The sequence below is a fragment of the Lissotriton helveticus genome, chromosome 8 (assembly GCF_964261635.1).
Source record: "Lissotriton helveticus chromosome 8, aLisHel1.1, whole genome shotgun sequence".
Lineage (NCBI taxonomy): Eukaryota > Metazoa > Chordata > Amphibia > Caudata > Salamandridae > Lissotriton > Lissotriton helveticus.
The window spans coordinates 1,395,613,769-1,395,637,347 of record NC_136069.1 but is presented as its reverse complement, the minus strand read 5'-3'; the positions used below and the strand labels follow the sequence as shown (position 1 = coordinate 1,395,637,347).

General features: G+C 43.6%; 1 protein-coding gene across 1 annotated transcript in view; it reads right to left on the bottom strand.

The window, feature by feature from the left end:
* Positions 1–23,579, bottom strand: part of LOC144773378 (ATP-binding cassette sub-family C member 2-like) — a 560,817-nt gene that overhangs the window by 124,886 nt on the left and 412,352 nt on the right. Inside the window, exons 22-25 of the mRNA XM_078658348.1 lie at positions 21,219–21,345; positions 20,429–20,530; positions 16,167–16,310; positions 12,904–13,062 (exon numbers count right to left, since the gene is read on the bottom strand). Coding sequence (XP_078514474.1) covers positions 12,904–13,062; positions 16,167–16,310; positions 20,429–20,530; positions 21,219–21,345 — 532 coding nt within the window. The remainder of the gene's footprint in view (positions 1–12,903; positions 13,063–16,166; positions 16,311–20,428; positions 20,531–21,218; positions 21,346–23,579) is intronic.

Below are 23,579 nucleotides of genomic sequence, written 5' to 3'. Positions count from 1 at the left end.
AGGTTTCGAGTCCAGGCGTCAGCTCCACACATACCGTGATTCCGGGAAATTTGGATAATCTTCTAAAAAAATGAATCTGACTCTGTGTAATGTAACTTTCATGTCCTTTGACAGTGTGCGCTATACAAAGCTGCAAAGAAATAGTAGTTGTAACCCACGAGCAAAGTGCATTGAAGGCGCATCTAAGTTTCTGTCCATTGTACAAGGTGACGTGTAAGGACAAGACACTCTGTTGGACCCACTGACATCCCCCGAACTACCCATAAAAATGTCCCAGCCGGTGTCACATCCCAAATGAAGAAAATTTAACAGATTAGCAAAATTTTGCGGATTGGCAAACCTAAGAGATCCCAGAGAGTTTGCTTTATGCTCAGACCACCAGTGGGACATCTATGAATTGCAGACATTGGCTTCTATTTGCATTTATGTAGCGCTTACTACCCCCCGACGAGGCTTTGAAACCCCTAGGTGTTCACTGACATTTTCAACATTTAAACCCAAATGTCAATGAAAAAATGTTTAAGAAAAAGAGCCTGGATTATACATTTTTCATTTTTCCTTTTAAGATATAATTTCCAGCTGTCTTCATATTACCCGTTTTGTCTTTTAAAAACTTCATTATTTAGTTGAATGGGCAGGGGGACGGGGTTCGGCTCTACTATGGCTTGACAGTTCCATAGTAGAAGGGCCCGGCCCGAGCCAGACATTCAGCTCGAGCCTTGTTTACTTCGCCCATCTACAGCTGCACCACTAATGTACATCTTTTTTGTACATTTCTGAGTCTGTTATGATTCGTATTCGCTTGATCTGGCCCTACGCACAGACCTCAAAAGTCTTCGTCTAACCACACTGGCTTCTCACCATATGGGTTTGAGAAATTACGAAGTACACACATTGCAACACTTTATGTTAGAATACAAGCTATCAGAGCAGTGAAGCAAGGTTTTCTCGACTAGTGCATATAAGAGAACACAGTGTGCTGTTGCACATCAGTGGGTAGCCTTGACCTTCCGGCAATGTTTGACCTTCCTGAGTGTGGGCGGTGGGGGACTTTTCTCGGTTTCTGGTGCAGGGCAGTGACGTGGGTGCAAAAGTTATTTCATTTTAGGAAGGCCTTAAAGACCTGGCTTCATTTTCAATATGTTAATGAATGTATGACGTTACAACGAATTCCGTTGCAACGCATGCCTTTACCACGCATGCGTTACAGCGGAATTCGTTTTCCACGCATAACCTTTACCTAGAATACTTGCGTGGTGACGTCATATGTCGTTAAGAGAAAGCGGAAGTTTATTTTCCGATTTCTCTTAAACAACGCTGATTTTCTCCACGTGACTTCAGGTACGTTTATTTTTTGGGGGCCCCCTTTTTTTACTTTTTACCTTTACCACATATGCCTTCACTACAAACCTCGTAGTAAAGGTATGCGTGGTAAAGGCTTTCGTGGTAACCACGCATGCGTTGTACTGCATGCGTGGTTAAGGATTTCGTGGAAACGGCTTCATTGTAGTGGCCGTTTCCCATTTCCAGGCACCTTCAGTTGAGTAGCATCGTGATGCAAATCTATGGCTTCTCAAACAGCATGTTTATAACTACCCATGTTAAGGGGTAGCTCCTGCCTCAGATAAGCTTCTATGAACAGTAATCCTTGCAATTATCCCAAAATCCTCTGTGGGACATAATATCCGCCAGCTTAAATCTCCAGGAGGACTACTGTGGTGGGCAACCTTGCGTAGTCCTCTCAGCCAGGAGACTGGACCTAGAGGTAAATAACGAAGTAGTAGGGGACGAGGCAGTCTTTCTTTATCTGCCAGCAGCTGCCACCATATATCAAATCATACTAAGTAGATGTTTGCAATAATATGAGGACAACACTTACAGGTGCATGCAACAAAGTGCACACGGTATGGAGAGTTAAATGCCATATGTGGGCTGTGGTGTGTATTTGCAGTTCCCACATATATGACACAATTAATATGTCTGCCAGGAGCACCACTGTGCTCTGGCACGGCTGCAGGTTGGACTTACTACAGTAACAAATGGTAGAGAAATGTGCAGCAGCCATTAGGAAAAACCTATTATATATAACCATAGGTCACCCACAAAGTGTGCCTTTTTACCTGAGAGGGTAGGGCTCTAATCCATAAGAACAGCACAGACTGTATCGTAGGAGTATTGCTCTCTTACAGTAAAACAGAACTCAAAAGATAATTAATTATGTATGTAGGCTTTGCTGGAAATTTTTCTGAACAGGCCTTAATGGGATTATTATCTTGATTTCCTAGCTCTGCCTGGAAAAATGCTAGGAAAATGCTCCAAATAAATTCCTAATTCATTTTTAAAATCTGATTACATGGTGAAATTAAGTGTTTCATAACTTAAGGGGAAACATAATTGCGTAACAATATATGCTGTGCTGCCAGAGTCACCCTTGGCCTAAATTCAGTTTTGCCATTCAGCCACTTCAGATCTGGAATACATACCACGGGCTGGGAGAGTTACGACCCTGTCTCAAAGGTCAATAGTTTGCCTTTGAGCCCAGAAAGAGCAAATGCATGTTAACTGCGACCATTTAGCAGGGATTAACTATGTAAAAGTGGGCTGCAAAAGTTGGCAGAATAAAGGTCAACTTCAGCTTGACTTGGAGATGCCAGGGAAGGCTTCTCCTATTCTTTCTCATGCCCCTCATAGACAGGAGGAGGAGATATTATCTAAATAGGTGTGTGGCTAAGGAGTTGAGTTGCAGAAGGATTCTGCTATATTAATAAAGTGGTTCAAGGGTAATTTACAGTATGGTTAAGAGTACGTTCTGCAGAAGGAGGTGAAGGGGGGCACTGCGAGAAAATAGTTAGGATTTGGAATGGAAGAATTTCTTTGACTAGTACACAGATTAAATTTGGCACCTCAACGACCACCACTCCTTGACCTAAGAACCTTCTACAGAAGAAGAAGGCCCTTAACAAAAGAAAACTACTAGTGGACGAATAGGGCTCACTCAAGGTCTTCTGTAGGCATACAGACACTGGAACTGCTCTTCAAGAGTCAAGTGGTTGGACTCCTGTTTACCTGCATCAGAGACACACAAATCAGAAGGAATGTGGCCTCCATGAGGGCCAAGCTCACAACAGAGAACTAGACAGTCCAGGAGATCTAGATCCCAGAAGTGTGTCCTACAGAGCAGGTACCGCAGGTCTCACCAGAAGGAACTTTCTCATCAGTTGAACTAACATGAAAGGTAAAACCTTTGTCAGTTAGCGCATTTGACCTCTACCCCACTGCTGTCAGCCTGAAATTGCACTTAGGCATCAATCCACTGCAAAATGTCATTTTTCAATGGCATTTTACTTTTTCTAGGTGCTTTTGGCTTAAAAGTTCAACATTTCACATAACCTGTTTTTAATGATCTTGGTGTGTTTTTGCTCGATATGTTTTTCTCGATTATTCTACATTAGTTTGGAAATTGTATTCTGTTGTTGTTCTTGATTTTAAAGTTGTTGACACTGCTTGAACTTAACATGCACCTCTCTGGAATCTCTCTGGAATCTGTCTGCTGCTTGTACTATACCAACCTGGGATTGAGCAGAGACTCTCTTGGATCCGTGTTTTAACTTAAACAGATTATGTTTAGTCAGTTGGTAGGAGTCATCCTTAATACTAATAACTTAATTTCGAACAGATACACAGAGTGAACCCTAAATGGATTAGGACTATGACAGTCAACGTTTCTGATTTGGTTATAAGGATCATATCCCATATCAGAGAACAAGGTGGGTTGTGGGTCTCCTAGAAAAGATCTCCTCTGTGTTTCAAGTAGATCAGATTTTAAAGCATGGATGTTACTACACATACATGCCATCAGAAATATAATATCAGTCATAAACAGTAATATTCCAGTATAGGAAATGAATTCTACGCATTTATTCCCCCTGGATTTTTCTGTTTCTGACTACCTGGTTTTGAACTTTTACTGTGATTAAGTCTCGTCAACGGTGTCTCACTCACAGTAAATTCTGTGAAATTGACTGAGGGTGTCAATCATTAGTGTCTACCTTTTAAGATAATGCTTCTGCTGTGCAGCTAGGCTAAGCGGGTCTGGCTTGGTTACACACAAACATGTGTGCACTAACATAGGCACACCCCCTGTGACAAAACCATCTAGATCAGCACAGTATCAACGTGCAGGTCGCATGTTGCAGAAAGGACCTTTCAACGATTGGTGCTAACCTGGTGTAGGCCTTATAATGTGAGTGGGCATTCATAGTGTAGGACTGTAGTGCTTGACTGGAAAAGCTATGTGCTCATTGCATTGCCTCTGCACAGGTGTACTACATTAGACTTTGAAATACCGGTCAGGTATCAATTTTAGGGTAAACATGTACACCAAGTACAGATCTGCTGACACATTTGTAATAACTGTACCCCTTATGAACTTTGAGAATAATTATATTTCCCTTGCTCAGCCATATCTCTATCCAAGACTTTGTCCCCCCCTTACTGGGCCAAGTTAGTTACTCTGCTGACCAACAGGAGGATCAAAGTCTCCTCACACAATAGAGTTATTTTCTAGTACTTGGCCTTGGTGGGGAGGAAATCTGCATGTGCTAATTAACTCTTCTGTAGTAGGGGATCTCTGTGTATAGTCATAATCTAGTGAATAGTCCCGCCCATGTGCGTGGACCCCGGAGCAATCAAAAATAATCTCTTACAGTGTCAAAAAATGCAGAAATGCATAGACACTTAAGAGAGAATTTAAAGACAGATAATGCAGCCAAAAAAGGCTACACTGTCCAGTACTTCAACTAGAAATTCCACCATAAAATCCACAAAACAGCAAAAGCCTGTACAGATTTCCATTGCTTTAACAGCAAACTCCCTCAGGAATGATAGAGAGAAGAACCTGGACAGACAAGCCCCATAGGCTGCCATTATGTGGCTTAAATAGGATACTGTGCCTTTAAGGAACCTTCCAGAACCTTCTCCCAGTATCCCAGAATGCATAGCAGGTCCAACTTAGTTTCAGTTCTTTTTTCCGGCTCCTGCAAGCAGGACCCTGGAGCATTGAGCCCTCCCTTTTCAAGGGTTTTGTTGGTGTTTTTACACTAAATTCGATTTTTGGTGCTTTTAAAGTACTTTAGTGACTTTCTTCTTGGGTTCCTGCACTCTTTTATTGTCCATAATGCCAGCATTATTTGACAAATGCCCGGAGTGCTCCAGGAAGAAGGCCAAGTCAGACCCCCATGAGGTCTGTATCCTCTGCCTTCCCTCTTCCCACATCCCTGAGGACTGTGTGATCTGTAGAGGCTTCTCTGGAAGGACCCTGAAGGACAGGAGAAAAATCAGACTTCAGGGACTTGAAGAAAGAAGATTGAAGGCACGAGGTGGGTCAGGAGGGGCTCCTTCTGCCCATGCTGAGGCCTCTGGGGGGCTCCCCAGGGGCAGGAAGTCCAGCCCGCGCCCAAGATCTCCGTCTGGGTCAGTTGCGATGACCACGACGTCGAGAGGGAGGTCCACGGCCAGTTCCCGGTCTCCCCAGGGCTCTGGGTTGAGAAAACGTCGCCCGTCGACGTCGAGGGACGTGTTCCGGCCGCCGTCGAAGCCGGTGTCGATCTCCTCGTCGTCGGCGTCGAGTGGTCGACATCGGAGGGCCCGGCGTCGGCGCTCGCCGTCAAGGCGACACCGCCGTTCGCCGTCAAGGACATCGTCGTCGAGGAGATCCTCGTCGTCGAGACCGCCGTCGAGACGGGAGAAGTCTCCGGCGCCGAAGACGTCGACGTCGAAACATTCAAAGGGATCGACGTCGAGACGTTCAAAGAGATCGACGTCGAGGCGATCCAAGAGGTCGACGTCGAGACGTACGAAGAGGTCGAGGTCGCCGTCGAGGCACCATCGCTTGTCGTCGAGGTTTCGTGGTTCGTCCATCTGGTCGGGGTCGACGTCGAGACGTGGACACCGGTCGACGTCGAAGAGTGAGAAACGGTCGACGCCGAAGGGCCGCTCGACGTCTAAGGATCCACGGTCGTCGTCTGGGCACCGATCTTCGGCGTCAGGAGGCCGTAAGGACAGGCCTAGGACTGTGGGGGGCTCCCCACGGTCCGAATAGGATGATGGCTCGCCAGGAACGGCGTATTCCGAGGTTTATACCCCGAAGAAGCCTTCTGCACCTCCTTCGCTGCCTCCTTTACCGAAGGGTCCGCCTCCGAAGGCTCCGACCCCTCCGCCAGTGCCTCCTCTGCCGGCTCGGCAGGCCCCGCGTCCGGTTACTCCCCCACCCCCGGTTCCGCCGAGGGCGGTGTCGATGCCCAAGTTTCCGACGCCACCGAAGAAGACTCCTAGGAAGCCTAAGGCTTCTGAACCAGGGAGGCCAACGGAACGTCCGAGACCCAAGAGATCGAGGTCTCGCTCGGGGAGAAGGGACAGATCTAGGAGTGGACGTGGTTCTTCATCGAGATCCAGGCATCGCCATAGGAGGCGTTGGTCCAGGTCACGTTCTGCATCTGGGACCCGTTCTTACTCTCCCACACTGTCTGATTCGCCGGAGACTAGAGTGTCCCCGATAGACGATATAGGCACATTCCAGGAGGTTCTCCTGCGTGGAGCGGCGAAGTTGGGGATCAAGGTTGAAGCGCCTACACCTTCGACTTCGGTGATCTTTGAGACATTACATATAAGACACATGTCTCGCCCCCTGCTGCCTCTGGTGCCGGGGCTCCTCGAGCCGGCTGAGCAGCTCTTCCTGACACCGGCGGTGGTGAAGTCTGCGCCGTCCAGGCTCCTCAAAAAGTACAGAGCTCCGGACTCGGACCCAGCCTTCTTGAGAAAGGACCCGGTGCCGGATTCGGTAATTGTGACGGCAGCCCGGAAGCTTCATGCCACCTCCCCTGCATCCACGGTGCCTCCAGACAAGGAGAGCCGCTGGATCGACTCTGCTGGTCGGAAGGCGTGTGGTACGTCCTCCTCTTCGATGAAAGCTGCCAGTGACTCGGCGTTGTTGGGACGTTACGACCGTGCACTGTGGGACTCAATGGAGCAGTTTGCAGACCTCGTTCCTCGAGACCGCAAAGAGGACTTCATGGAGATCGTCCAGGAGGGGATGCTGGTCTCTAACCAGGCCATCAGCGCCGCGGCGGATATCTCCTTGCTGTCTGCGCACGGATACTGCCACGGGATTAACCAGAGACGCCATGCTTAGCTCAGGTTGACGTCGCTTAAACCGGAAGCACAACAACGTGTGGCGAATCTCCCGTTTTCCGAAGATACCCTCTTCAGAAAACACGCGGATGACGAGATGGCCAGGATGAAGGCCGAGGCGGAGACCCTGACGGCGGTGGGCTTGGAGAAGCCCAAGGAGAAGAAACCCTACCGCCAGTTCCAACGGCGGTTCGGGTCGCAGGGTCGTGGAAGGGGGCAGTCTGCCGGACAACATCAGCAGCAGCAACAGCAGCAGCAATACAGATGACCCTTCCAGAAGCGTCAGAGGGGTAGAGGGGGACAACAGTCCTCTAACGCTTCCAAGGGCCCAGCCGGGTCTCGACCCTGAGCAGTTACTTCCCCCTCGTCCGTTACCCGCTCCGGTGGGGGGAAGCGTTAAATTTTTTCTGGCAGAGTGGAGAAAAATTACTCAGGACAAGTGGGTGCTGAATATTGTTTGCAATGGATACAGTCTGCGGTTCACCAGCCCTCCTCCATCGATTCCTCCCGTCAGCTCGCAGTATCAACTGCGCGAGCTTCAGGCGGAGGCAGACATTCTGCTAAGGAAAAGGGCGATAGAAGACGTACCTCTGTCTCAAAGAGGAAGAGGTCTTTACTCTCGGTTCTTTCTTGTCCGCAAGAAGGACAAAAACGAGTTCAGGCCCATTCTGGATTTGCGACAGGCAAACAAGTGGATTCGCAGAGAAAAGTTTCGCATGCTGTCGTTGCATCAAATCTACCCTCAGCTGCAACGAGGAGATTGGATGTGTGCCATAGATCTACAGGACGCATACTTCCACGTGCCCATTGCATGCAAACACAGGAAGTTTCTGCGCTTTCAAGTCGGCACCAATCACTATCAGTACACGGTGCTGCCCTTCGGACTGAAGTCTGCACCCAGGACATTCTCGAAATGCATGGCAGTGGTAGCGGCACACCTGCGGAAGAACAAGGTGTTTGTCTACCCGTACCTGGACGATTGGTTGATCAAGGCCTCCTCCTTCTCGGAAGCTCAAGCACACTTCCAGACGACGTGCGTTCTCTTGAACAAGCTGGGGTTGCACATCAACATGTCCAAGTCGGTCCCGATTCCGGTCCAGCGCCTCCAGTACTTGGGAGCCTCCATCAATACGCTGTCAGCAAGCGTGTCTCCTTCGGAAGAGCGACATTTATCACTCCTTCGGAAGGCTCAGGCTCTCATGTCTACTCCATCCACGACAGTGAGGACGGTGTCTTCTCTGCTGGGATCGATGGCCTCGTGTATCTTCCTGACGCCACATGCGCGGCTGCACATGAGACCGCTGCAGGAGTGCTTGGAGGATCAATGGGACCAGAGGAGAGGATCTTGGGACGACAAGATACGACTGTCCCTGCATGCTCTTCAGTCTCTGAAGTGGTGGTGCTCGAAGGAGAATCTCCTCAGAGGGGTTCCCTTCCACAAGGACATTCCCACACAGACTATCGTGACGGATGCTTCTCTCCAGGGCTGGGGAGCGCACTCCGGAGACCTACAAATTCAAGGGACGTGGTCCCCGACGGAGTCCACGTACCATATCAATTTCCTGGAACTCAGGGCTGTGCACTTGGCACTGAAGGCTTTTCACCCGTCCTTTCAGACCAACTCTCTGCTTGTTCAGACAGACAACATGACAACTATGTATTACCTCAACAAGCAGGGGGGCTCGAGATCGCGCACTCTGTCGCAGGAGGCGCAGGCGATCTGGCACTGGCTTCTGGCTCGAGGACTGTCGATAACGGCCACCCATCTGCCAGGTATGCAGAATGTTCAGGCAGACGAACTGAGCAGACTCATTCAGGAAAACCACGAATGGGTCATAAACGACGAAGTACTAGGAGAAGTCTTCGCAAGGTGGGGAACTCCAGACGTGGATCTGTTCGCCACCGCCGAAAACAGCAAATGCCGAGGCTTTGCCTCCAGGTACTACCAGCCGGGGACGCTGGGGAACGCGTTATGGATCAACTGGTCGAACAGCTTTCTGTACGCTTTTCCACCAATTCCCCTGATTCCGGCGGTTCTCATCAAGCTGTCCCAATCCAGGGCGAGAATGATTCTGATTGCCCCGGAATGGCCCAGACAGTGGTGGTTCACGGACCTGCTTCACCGCTCTCTCCTTCCTCACATGAAGCTGCCGTGCAGGCCGGACCTTCTCACGAAGTTCGGGTGGCGGATGGTTCACCCCAACCTCTCGTCTTTGAGTTTGGCGGCATGGCTCCTGAAATAGTGCAATATGGCCATCTGAATCTCCCAGAGGATTGTATGGACATACTGAAGGAGGCTAAGCGACCTTCCACTAGGACTTCTTATGCTTACAAGTGGAAGAGGTTTTGCATCTGGTGCAAGTCTAAGAACTATGACCCTACGACATGCAAGGAAGATGTCATCCTTCCATATCTACTACATCTGGCGCAGTCGGGCCTTAATGTCCATTCCATTAAGGTTCATCTGGCTGCTTTGACTGCCTACAGGAAAGGCCCTTCACAGACTTCCTTCTTCCAGATCCCTGTGATCAAAGATTTTTTGGAAGGCTTGAAGAAAGTGTTCCCTCCTGTCAGGCTTCCTTCGCCTTCGTGGGACTTGAATGTGGTGCTGTCCAGATTGATGAAGGAGCCTTTTGAACCCATTCATAAGGCTTCGTTGCAGCACCTGTCCTGGAAGGCGGCGTTCCTCGTGGCCATTACATCGGCCCGCAGGGTGAGTGAGATTCAGGCGTTGTGTTGCCAAGAACCTTATACTGTGTTTCATGCTGCTAAGGTTGTTATGCGTACTCACCCTACATTTCTTCCCAAGGTTGTTTCTGATTTTCATATCAATCAGTCTATCACTTTGCCTACGTTCTTTCAGAATCCGTCATCTCCAGCGGAAAGGTCTTTACATTCCCTGGATGTGAGGAGGGTGCTGAAGTTTTATCTTGATAAGACTAAAGATATTCGTAGGTCTGACCAATTGTTCATTAATTATGGCTCAGTCAGGACAGGTCTTGCTACCTCTAAACAGTCCATTTCTAGGTGGATTGTGTCCTGTATACAATTGTGTTACTGCAAAGCTAATAAGACCTTAGGGGGTAAACCTAAGGCTCATTCCACCAGAGGCAAAGCTGCCACGACAGCTATGCTTCGCAATGTTCCCTTTGCAGAGATCTGCAAGGCGGCCACTTGGAAGTCGGTCCATACCTTTGCTAAGCATTACTGCCTGGACACTGATGCCAGGGCAGACGCTCAGGTTGGGCAGGCTTCGCTGCGGAATTTGTTCGCACAATAGTGGCGTAATTTTCATATTCTCCACCGCCGCTTGTTGTGGGGATGGGCTTGCCATTCTATTCACTAGATTATGACTATACACAGAGATCCCCTACTACAGAAGGAGTAGTTTCTGTCCTGTAACTCCAGTTCTGTAGTAGGGGTATCTCTGTTATAGTCATAAGCGCCCGCCCTCCTCCCCGGTGGAGATTTGTTCAGATACATAATGCTACAGGTCTGGCGTTTTTACGCCTTCAAAAAGAACTGAAACTAAGTTGGACCTGCTATGCATTCTGGGATACTGGGAGAAGGTTCTGGAAGGTTCCTTAAAGGCACAGTATCCTATTTAAGCCACATAATGGCAGCCTATGGGGCTTGTCTGTCCAGGTTCTTCTCTCTATCATTCCTGAGGGAGTTTGCTGTTAAAGCAATGGAAATCTGTCCAGGCTTTTGCTGTTTTGTGGATTTTATGGTGGAATTTCTAGTTGAAGTACTGGACAGTGTAGCCTTTTTTGGCTGCATTATCTGTCTTTAAATTCTCTCTTAAGTGTCTATGCATTTCTGCATTTTTTGACACTGTAAGAGATTATTTTTGATTGCTCCGGGGTCCACGCACATGGGCGGGACTATTCACTAGATTATGACTATAACAGAGATACCCCTACTACAGAACTGGAGTTACAGGACAGAAACTACTCCTTCACACTGCTCCCAGTCTGGCCAAGCCCAAGCACACGGAAACAAAGGAGGAAGGCCAGACCTCTGGAACCAAACACTCGAGTGGCTCACCATTGAAGATTTGGTGGGAAGGGATCAGACAGCTGTGTCAAATGGGGACAGAGTTGAGGTTCCCAGAGAAGGTCTTTTAATAGACCACTTAAAGGTGCCATGTTTAAATGTCTCAGAATGCTGTTGAGGCAGGGGTGGAGTGAAGATGTGGCATCCCAGGATTAGACAGAGCCTGCCTAACCTCCAGAACATTCCAAGCTTAAGGTGCTGCAGTCCTCTTAAGTCACTGCCATATTGTGGTCCCTGCAGCTCGACGCCCCTATCAGTTCAAGTGATGTGTACAACGATCCACCATATGCTGCCTGCAAAAAATGCTTCTGCCCTGAAGTGGTACATTGAAAACAAAGGATTTGAAAACGACCATTCACAGCACTGCCACACAAGGGGAAAACAGCCTGTCAGTCCAACACTAATATTCATTATAGGCCTGAATTTCAACATTTTCTTTTATGAGCCCTTCTCAGTCAGGCAGTCCCCCAGCACTAATATAATTTGAGTATTTACACAGACAGCAGACAGAGGCCCCACCTAGAAGTCTGTGGAGTACACGGGTCCCTGAAGGGCATGTATTAGGCTTTGCCTTTGGCTTTTCACATCTGCTTAAAACGACTGCAAATCAGGAAGTTCAGGGTGATTTTGAAGACTGTCACCACCATAATGCAGGGGGGAATATATACCATGTGATCGGTGCCAGAGTTTACAGTACTCTGGATAAAGCTTTAGGTATTGCTTTGTAACCCCTGAATTTCCTCATTGATGAATTGGCCAAAAGACTGTCCACATGCCCCATTCCACCGCACCCCTTCCCCACCACACCCAAACAGGTGTTTGAACAATATATTTTTAGTCACAAAAAAAATCTAGGGATTCAAAATGGTAATAAAAGATGAAAAAACGGAATTCCTTGTTCCTCTACCTTCATTTTAAAATGAAATAGTCGACTTAGATATCCTTAACCAAGACGACTGGACTGCAAGGAGTGTGCCTCAGAATCCCAATATTTCAACCCCATTGCAGGTTCCTGCCAATTATCTGGGATCAGACGAACCTATAATTTCACCGCTCCCCCCTTCAGACTAACCTCATCCTCATGATGCTTCACTAGGGTGATGGGAATGTGATTAATAATCTAAATAGACAACACAACATTCATGGACAAGCATCATCAGTCTGTACTCGCACATGTGTCTAGGCCCATAGACACTCTTCATGATTTGGGCTTTGTGATCAACATCCCAATGACTGAACTTTGCCCAAGCAAAGTGTTTGATTTTCTGAGATTCAAGGTAGCATCAGAGTCAGCAGCTCTATATTGATTAAACAAGAAGATCTACCAAGAGGGAATTTGGAAGTTGCTGAATAACAAAGAGATCTCTCAGAGTCAGTTAGCAAGATTGGATAGGTCTTTCATTTAGGTGATTTTTACTGGTCCTCTCCAGTAACACTCCCTCCAAGGACTAAAGCTTCTGACCTCCGTGATGGTGTGTCTTACTGAGGCATGATCTTTCTGGTAACATCCGTATGAAGGGCACACGCTTGATTTCCCAGTACTTCCAGAGTTATAAATTATGTCTCCAGTCTGAATTAGTTAAATTCGTCACAGTCTGTATAGTACAATACAGATCTATACAAAAATGGTCAAAAATGCATTCTAGTTTTTAACCTCACCTGGGGAATAATGTTCAGTTTACTGCGGAGATCATGCAGTCCGATTGTTGCTATGTCAATCCCATCAATAACAATGTTGCCTCCAGTTCGCTCGACAATTCTGAATAAGCAGTTTGTGAGTGTTGATTTTCCAGCTCCAGTTCTTCCTACTATGCCCACCTACAATATTGAAATCAATTTATAAAGAGTTTAAATTCATTGTACTTTTAAAATCATCCGCCTAAAAGCACACATTCCTAAAGGATTCTTTATCAGTTTACTTTCAGCATTGTTACAAAATATAATAATCATTACTAATAGGCAATATGTAATTAATTGATTCTATATTTCACCCAACACGAGATCATAAGTTGTTGTAATGACTACTGCCTTTAGCCCTTTTCATAACTTTATAGTCTACCATTGCAAGTTGTGGTAGTAGATATAGCTATGCCAAAGGTTAGTTGGGGCTTTGGTGATATTCCAGTTGAATCTATAGACATCTTACGCAATTTTTCCATAGGACTTTCAACATAAAAAAATAGGTTATATAAGTATGCCATATGGATTATATTGGGGAGAATTTGAAAGCATTTTGAAAAGATGTCACTAACACAAAAGGTGATGAGAGGAAATCTTTTAAATAGTCTTACCACTGGCATTTACTCTAGGTAGCATTACAATCCATTGCTTTTCGCCCATTGTGCCAATCTAGAAAAAGTCTTGCCTCAGGCAAATCAGTGCTGACCCTGTTTCCTATGGGAACAGTCCAAGCCAAACCCAAATTCCAGCACTCTGGTTTAGAGGGGACCTGGCTTGGCAGGTTGGGCTGAACTCTTCGTATTGGAGAGAACATGACTGATTTGCATATTGTTGGGTCTAATCCGAGATGGCTTGCTGGGCAGACGAACAATGGGTTAGAATGCTACCCTGAGCAATTTCCAGTGGCTTCTGTGTTTGATGTAAACCCCTAATTGGTAATGGACATGCCCAGACATGGGTTCCTTGCTCACTCTTCCACTTGAACCAAACTACACTCAACTGAACAGGCCCAATCATGCTGGAATCGGTCTTGGGTTGCTTGTGTTCTGGTTCAGAGAGTGCCAGGCTTGGCATGTAGGGCTGGACTGTTCCTACCAGAGCAGCACGAAGCCTGGTTTGCACATGGCTTGGTCTATTCTGAGGTGATATGGTTGGGCAAAAGAAGAACTGACTGGATTGCTACCCCGAGCAATTGCCTGTGGTTAGAACTAGTGCAAGCATTCCTCCTGTCACATTTTGTGTGTCTGATTTGGGACAGATTTCCCTGTAGGCTTTATATGGAGTGCAGAAGGTTTCGCTCTTTGTGCTAGGAACCAATGGCGTATTTTGAGGTCTTTCAAGATTCAGGAAGAGTCTTGAAGCTTTTTTTTTTAAAGATTATTTAAAATATATGTTTTGGTATGTAACATTACAATTACACAGTTTAGACAAAATGAAGGTCACATGTCAGCTTCACCTAATGACGCGACTGCAACAAAGCCAGGACACCTCTGAGCACCAAAAGCTGGAAATGTAAGCTCGTAGTATAATGATGTTGATCTGAGGGCCAAAGACTAGATCTTAATTCACTATTATGCAAAAAGTTTCGTTCCGTTTGCGTATTTTACCAGGAGGATATGTGTTTTAGATCAATTAAGGAAAAGGACGTTTTTTTTTATTTCAAAGAGAAGCAAATATGCCGGGAGCATGCAGCCTTATTGTACAGATATTTACATCCATGCAACACTTATATAGTGATCTTGGTATCTGAAAAGAAATCTGACACCTGGCATTGATAAATAGTATTCTCCTCAGTAAGTATCATCATGCTGATGCCAGTGAGGCGGTATGAGATCAAAAACCCATGGAGATTTGCCTTGGACATTTTTAAGCCCTTCTTTTAACATTAACATAATTTACATTTTTAAACAGAAAGGGCTATATTTTTAATTGAGACACAATCAACAAATCCTAGCAAATATGTTACTTTCATGTTTAAGCCAAATCACATTCTTAAGTATTTCACCGATATTTTACAGCCAATGTACCATTACACTTGAAAATGTCTCAAAATATACCATGTTTAACTTATATTCTCTTTCGATTGATCAATGTTTACAGATTAATACGAAGTTAATGGCCGTAAACACATTTTCCATGGGCAAAGGTACTAATACTCAACAGTTTAATGTGAACTATATTAAGCAATTGTGACCACAAAGATCATAGCTTGAATGCTTAAAAATGTGGGGCACTTTGTGTACTCTCATATGGGATATATGAAACTGATAAATTCCATTAAGCACCCATGTAGTCCCACCATCTTGATAATCTCATGTTTAAGTGTGCTAACTGCACAATTTTCAGTTTAAAAAGGGCACACCTATGATTTCCAGAGCTCCCTGACAATACCACCACCATAAGCTCCGTTTGTTTGGATTTCACTTACCACTATGGAATGATAGCCCCCTTCCTAGACGTTTCGCAAAGTATCTAAGAACATAGTTTCACCACTGTCAATATGGAAGGTGCTTCATTTTTTCAGGAATACAACAATTATTTCTGGAGCAGATTCATTTATCCGAAGGACCATGTTCAGTGCATGTTTGTATTACACATTTATAGCTAGCTGTGAATGCCATGCAAAGACATTGGCAATAAAGGTAGCAAAAGCAGGCTGTGCAAATTGTTCTAGACCACTCTTATTGCCAAGTACAGTTAATTGTAGGACGAGCTGTTGACCTAGTTAACTGGAGCAAGAAAATTACTTTGCCATTAACAGTGTCCTTTGAACTTGTCACCTAAAGCTTTTAAGGGACTGAAATCAAGGACTGATCCTGACTTCTCTGTGTTTTCCATATGGGTATCAGGAGCTAACTCGATTCATAGATACAAGAAAACAATCAATACTCAATCTTCAGATTTTAATTCTAGTCTTTCTAACAACAAGTATTTTATTGCCTGTCTGGCTGTCGCGCCCTAACTTTGGAGACGAGTTGGTCACACATCTGTTCGTTCTGTTCAGTGGTCCCATGTCAAGTGTGATCCCACTGCCAGTCCTGATTTATTATATTTAGTCAATTGCACTTCACGTGCTGAAACTTTGAAGCTGACTCTTGCACCAGACAAAATAACATTACAAGGTCCCAGAAGGAAGAGTGATTCCATAAAAAAAATCAGAATTTCCTGGAAGGTAGGCAGACTTGCCTGCAGCAAACAATATACTCACTGACATGGCTCATGCACTCTTAGATGTACAATACCTTCTCATTAGAACACAATTCAAAGGTGATGTCCCTTAGAGCAAGATCAAGATCTCTTCTGTAGCGAGTCTGATAATGTGTGAACTGTATAATTCCTTGATCGGGCCATGATTTAGGGGGCCTTCTAGATGTAATCCAGGGAGCCTATGGGAGAGAGAATAATGTCTCTGTTGATGGAAGTGACAATTTAAAAGCATGCCAGATTTTATTAAAACATCTTTCTTTTCTCAAGAAAGCATGGCTACACAATCATACAAACTGAAACAATATATTAAACACACATTACCCCAAAAAGAAATACATCGAAGCAGCTAGATAGCTGTGCCCATAGGTTTACAATGAATGACAGTGTATGTGGAATTTCTTGCAACAACATCAAGGATTTAATAAGCAGTGCTAAAGGACATAACAACATCAAGGATTTAATAAGCAGTTCTGAAGGACATAACTCACTAGGGATCCTTTGCTAGGAAGTAATGCACTTTGCATTCAATTATTTTGAAGCGTGAGCCTCTCCCTCTCCATTGCTTAGTTTGCAAAACAAAAAAATTAAAAAAATTAAATAAAGTGCAGAGGCCCAAAGTTATATTTGGGAGCCAACCATCGTTGGTGGTGAATGTTGGATTTTACAGATACTAAGTGTGCCTCTATCTATCAGCCTTCATGTCCTGACTCTATCTCACTGTTTCAGAATTGTGTTTATCCCTCCCCTTTGTCACTGTTTTCCCATCTCTCGCTTCTACCTTCTTTCTCTATTTCCTACCTTTCTTTCTCTCTTTTGCTGTGGGTCAAAGACAGATGGTAAATATATCCTAGCCTTCTGTGAGCATTAGCCACTAGGATCCAGATGTGAGGATTAATCCAAATGTAGACCACACAGTGATGAAAAACCTGTTCACATGATATTGCAACTCTTCACCTATCTTACAGATAATCACAGCATGCTATTCTCTTCATGCTCTTCAACATCTCCTCAACCCATGGAGCACGTGCAGTAGACCAAATGACAAACAACAACATAGACACTTTTCATGAAAGAAACATATCCTTTCACCCCTCCCTAGTCTTTGTGAGTTTATTCTGGACAACTGCAAAATCCTTGCAAAACTGCTGGCAGATTAACTTGTCTGGCAGCAATCTCGCAACCATCAATAAATCCACCATGGTGAATAATCATCTTATCATTGCTTCCTCATTCCTATGTCTGTCTATCCATCTAGCGCTCATTCCAACCAAGCACATTTCAATTCACCTTCTCTAACAACCAAATGTATAGAATTCCATCACTGAATTCTGTGAATGTGCATACGCACAAAGCACTATAACCAGGATTTCAATCTGCCAGCAGGATGGATCATGGAATTAATAAAAAAAATGCATACACTCACAAATTCTAGGACATCATTACAATGCACACACATCCTCCCTAATCCACTAGACAATCTAGACCCTTGGCCTCCAATGCTTAGATCTGCACCCCTTTGACTGGCCTGACCATCAGGCCTTAATTTTCATTTTAAACTCTCACAACAGCCCTAGACAATATCTGGACTAAGACAACAGGAACAGTCACAAAATCAGATTCACCATCAGCACACTTCCATAAGATCTTATCTCCCAACAATGAGAACAACAGCTGGTATGAACTCTTTCCACTCTCAACCCCTAGACTTCTGTTCTTAGATTCCTCTGCAGTCATCTTTGCACCATAAAAACACATTACCAAACCATGTTACTGTGCTACACACGGATACTTTAACCTGTTTGAAACTTTCTACATTATTGACCTTCTATCTTTACTTGTGGCCCGAATGCCCTGATTAGATATCGCCAACAGAAGCCTCAGCTCGTTAAACCTCGCTTCCCAAAGCCAGATATCAATTCCTTTAAATGTGAGTCTTTTAGATTCCTGTTTTGAGGCAATCATCTTTGCCAAATTCCTGGTGGAAATACTCACACTTATTTGATAAATCTCCACATAAAATCCTTGTGATCCTGCTCATCCTATGATACATGTCCTTTCATCAAAATGTTTAGGCACTTAACTATACCTTTAATATCACCACACGACAACATCCAGTGGCCGAGGTCCTGCATTGACACCATCCCAGCTTGGGTGTTTGCCATGTACCCAAAGCAAACATGACCAAAATGCTGTTCATCCTCAATGTTAGCATGCAGCAATCCCAGAGCCAGGCATGGCTCTCCACCATAAACCTCAATAGCTTCTCCCCTGTCTTGCACTAAATATCAGGTGCTCCAAATATACACAAGTTGTTCCTTCAATCACCATGTGCAAAGGAAGTGCAAACAACTTGGTATGCACTTCACCTCCTGCACAGAAATAAACGTTTTTACTTCTCAACAACTTTGACTCCACTGCTCAGGCAAAGCCCTTCTGCTGGCCTCCCAGGCTCCACTGAAAGCCGTACTACAAGCAACTCCACCCCTTCATCACCAACCTATATAAATGTAATGACATTACATTACTTTAAATCACTTGCACTGGAATCTCTATACGGGTAATTATCAAATTCAAGCCCTTCCAAATAACCATTAAAGCCAGAGACAACCTCACAGAGATGGTGCATATCCCTGATTGTCTTCACACAAAATATAGGACTACTCTAGCAATATTCAGGGTTTAAAAGGCTCATATGGCATGGACAAGGGAATAACCGTAGCAAATTATATAAAAAAAAAGTCTGGAATGAATTTCTTTGTATACAAGACTTTTTTCATACTCAGGAACAACTTACGAAAGGACTAAACACCTCCCTCTTTAACATGTTATTGCCACCAACTGAATACTGACCCACCCTTAACAACCTACATGTTGACATGTAGAATATTTTTACATAAGGCCACCTTTGCCTGAAATGTTTTTTATTATGTGTATGTTTACCATTGAACTCTGAAATTCTCCCACAATGGATTGGGCTAAACACACTAGCCTTACACATATCTCCTTATAACAATAGAAAGTGCCAACCTTCCTCACTAGTGAGGTCTGCACTTTTCAAATATCTAAAATAAAATATAATTAAAAAAACATTTGGTAACACAAGTTAATATGATATTACAGTTGAACAAGCATTTGCAATACAATAGGTCTCACATTAGTTACATTTAAAGCTATTGGCATTGCAAATGAGAATGTTTGTTAGAATTTTTTTTCTCAAAAAATATACTAGCAGCAGCATAACTGATAAAAGAAATTCCATGAAACAAGGAATGGGTGCAGTACCGTCGCCTGTCACTAGGTGTCCCTGTGGACCTCCAATTAGCCTTATAAGGTACTGCATCCTGCAATAATTAAGAATACAACTCATCCCAGGACCAGGCCCGCCTTATTTATTCCCAAGAAACAGGGCTCACTGGCACATAGAGGAAGCACAGTAGAGCTTAGCCTGCTGCTGCGGCTGTTGTCTTGCTCAAATCCGCTCAAATCTATGAGGCACACACTGAAATGTTGGCGCGCAGACAGAGGAAGATGTAACACTGTGCATGCGCAAGAAAAGATAGCAGAAAGCCATTTGTGTAACACTGTGCTTTAGCATCAGATGTTTAAAGCTAAAGCACAGAGTGCCGCGATTGCTACATAATTAAATAAATAGAAAAAAAAGTTGTGAACTGGCCAATGTTTTTTCTATTTATTTACTTTTGTAGCAATAGGGGCATGCTACGCTTTAGCTTTAGCTTAAGATGGTTAAAACTACTGATGCCATTGCTACAAAACTAAATATATAGAAAACAAATGCGGCATCCGCTCACTTTTTTTTTTCCTGTTTATTGACTTTTGTAGCAATGGCAGCACATTGCGCGTTAGCTTCAGATGTTTAAAGCTAAAGGGTGGCATGCCCTGATTGTTATAAAAAGTGAAGAAATGGAGAAGAAATGCGGTGGCAGTCCTCCTTTTTTTCTATTTATTTACTTTTGTAGTAATCGCGGCATATCACACTTTCGCTTCGGGGGTTTAAAGCTAAAGCGGTGTGTGCATCAAATGGAATAAAAATGCAGTGTCCACCCATGCAACATGTCGTGCCTGCTTCAGCAAGACATTAATTAACTAAATAGTACTCACTAAGTGTTAATAAAATCTAGAGAGTAAGGACACATGTAAGAGGGGCTGTCCCCAACAACAGAAAAGAATTTTAATCTGTAAAAATGCCACTAATTGTTGCTAAGAATAAGGTGTTTTAGTGGAGAAAGGTATTTGCATAAAAACTGAAAAGTAGTGTGAGCCTTTCAAAAATGCTTACCTCCTTCTCCATTTCTGCATACTCGCATACTCTCTCAATAGCGACACCATTCGTTTCTATTTCACAAGCTTTTCGAACCCAGAAATTTAATGTTTGAGTGATCTTTAAAAAAATGGAGTAACATTGTATTACAATACAAAAACAATGCATGTTGTAAAACATCTTATTTGTTCTGAAGCAATTTACTTAAATGCAAGATAGCATGCAAAGTACAAAAACTGTAGGTGATAGGTGGAAGGCTTGCAGAAGACTAAAACACTGGCAATCACTTGGAAAACATTCCCTCTGAACAAGAAAACAAGCAATCCTATATTTGTTCCAGCCTTGTTTGGGCTCATTAGAGAAGTGCAGTGTGTACCCTTTGGCACAGTGAGTAGAGAACCCATGTCTGGGCCAAGATCAGAATTTAGGCTATCTATCGTCCCTTCCTGTCCAATGCAGATCATACTTGATCTCAGGCCTTAACCCAGCTTTTCCACATCAATAACTCCCTTGTGAATATCCAATGCATTATTGTATTTTTTTCTATGTATCCAGCATACATGCTGGAAAATTCACTGTAGTGATATTAAACAATGTTCTGTATAACTACAGTGACTTCAGTCCCAGAAGTTGAGAGAAGGCTGGGAAGCATCAACAGATGTCACCAGGATTGGTGCTTCACAACCCTCTTATTTTTAGGTCACCAGTAAGCCATCTAGTAAAATTACAGAACGGGCAATTCACAATACAACTTTCTCACTTCGTTCATGCAACCTGTTTATTAGTAGTCATCCCATTACATACTTACATTCAAGGCATACGATACTGATAAACCAACTATACTGGAAGTAATTGTGTCTCTAGTCAGAACTGCAAACAGAGCAGCAAAGAACACCATCAGGTTGCCAAGAAACTCCAGTCTGACTGCCAGCCATCTGCAATAACCAAATGCAACACAAAAGAGAAAAAGTCATAACAAATGATAAAGCACTCAAAAAGAACTCAAATTAAACATATGAATGAAATTATTTTACATCCATACCCTATCTCGCAGTATGAAACTGTATTAAACGTTTCATTTGGTCGACGTGGGCCATGTAACTTACTAAAAGTAACTGGGTTGTTCAATAAGACATTAATCATAATTGAAATATGCTGTGGGGTTGGACTCAAGTTAAACCCAGATTGGTCAACTCCTACTTTCATCTACCAGGATACCATACTTATAATGAAAATATAAAAATAGATAGCTGATAAGCATGTGCCTTTTACATAAGCACTTTCTTAATGTATTGCATGTACTGTGATGCCTTAAAATCAAGTCACATTGAATCTGCTGGTGCCTTTCAACTGTTGTTATATATTTGTGGCAAAGAACAGATTAGCGTGGTCTTGAATGAATTCAAAAGAGAATTCAATACAAATGCAAATGAAAAATAAAAAAAATAAAAAAATATAGAACAAAAGATTGGATGAGCCAAGAGGTATTATTTAGCTTATTCATAGGAATTCTCAATGTTTCCAAAACAATTCTCTTTGTTTCTTATGGTTGCTTTTACTTCCTTGTACTTCCTAATTTAAGAAACTCTGAAACAGAAGTTACCAATGCACAACTAAAAATCTAATGATATTTTTAAATTGCGTAATTTAGCAAGCAATACGTTTCCTTATAGAGCTCAAGTGACTATCAAAAATTTGAATGACGGTGACCGAATATCTTTACACTATAGTTCAACTTTAATATACCCTTATCTATTATGTGCTCTATAGAAAATACATGCTCCAATATGAACCACCAGATTGGCCGGTCAATTGAGCAAAGTGGAAAGCAGGCAAAATGCCAAACATAGATGATCTCAACAAGGAGGATAGGCTTAAACCATTTCACACGATCTGTGAGGCATATGGGATGCCGCTCTCACACTACTGGCGATACTGCCAAATAAAACCCTACTTGAGAAGTCAATTTGGGCCTGATCCCAACAAATACCTAAACCAACGATCCACAAATACATAGTCACCCAGGGTATATCTCGGGGCATGGTCTCAAACATATATCAGATCTTAATCAATGCACTGTTCTCATCTTCTAAGAAATCCGTGATTAAATAACACTGGCAGGTGAGGTAGCAATAGACTACATGGATGAAGATTAGTCAGCTCTCATTGAGCATTATGATTGCACTTAACAGGAAGCCAGACTCAAGGTTTCATACTTCAAAGTACTTCATAACTGGTATTGATCCCCATGTAAACTTAAAAAACCAGGTTAGCCTGGACAATAAATGCTGGAATTGTGAAGAACTGGATTATGACCTAGTTCACATACTGCAAGTACTCCATGACACTAGTCTATGTCACTTGATAGAATCGGTAAAATTAGCCCTTATGCATGACACATATAACACAGAGGATAACACATCTGACTGAGGCGATAGATGTCCACTGCTTTATGGTACCTAAAATGTGTGTACTCCATCACTGGCACTCCTCAAACATACCCCCACACAAGCAATGATTAACAAAAATATTTAAGCTAGCTATGTACGAGAGGCAAAAATACATCATGCAAAACCAACTAACAAAATTCAAGGTGATTTGGGGCAATTTTATACATCCCATAGACTCTTAGGAATGTATCTCTAGCCCAACTCCCATCAGCCCCTGAGCCTACCTGAGTTAATAAGATCAGCCTTAAGATAGAGGGAACCAAGAGAAACTGGGAGGACAGGTTGGGAAAATCTATACATTGGAGGGATGAGTCGACCACCAAGAGTATAAATAAACTTAGATAGGAAATGTTGTTTCTGTTACTGCTGTTGATGATATTGTCCAAAGGACAGGACTGATTCCTAATTCTGATATTATTGACACACCTTAGTTCAGGCAATGCACTAGTACAGTATAACCATGATATTTTGTCGGATATTGGCCAGGTATGCATTTCCCCCTATTCTTTCATCTTCCTTCCTTCCTTCCTTCCTTTTCTTTCTTTTTGTTTCATATAGCATTATAAAGTATAAAGGAACACATTTGGATGAGAGATGTATAACCGTTTATTTCAGGTGGAAAATAGTGTTATTTATGAAAGTTGTTAAACATGTACATAATAGAGCTATGTCCATTATGTTACCCTAGTCAACTGCCAATATAGAAATGTACAAAAAGA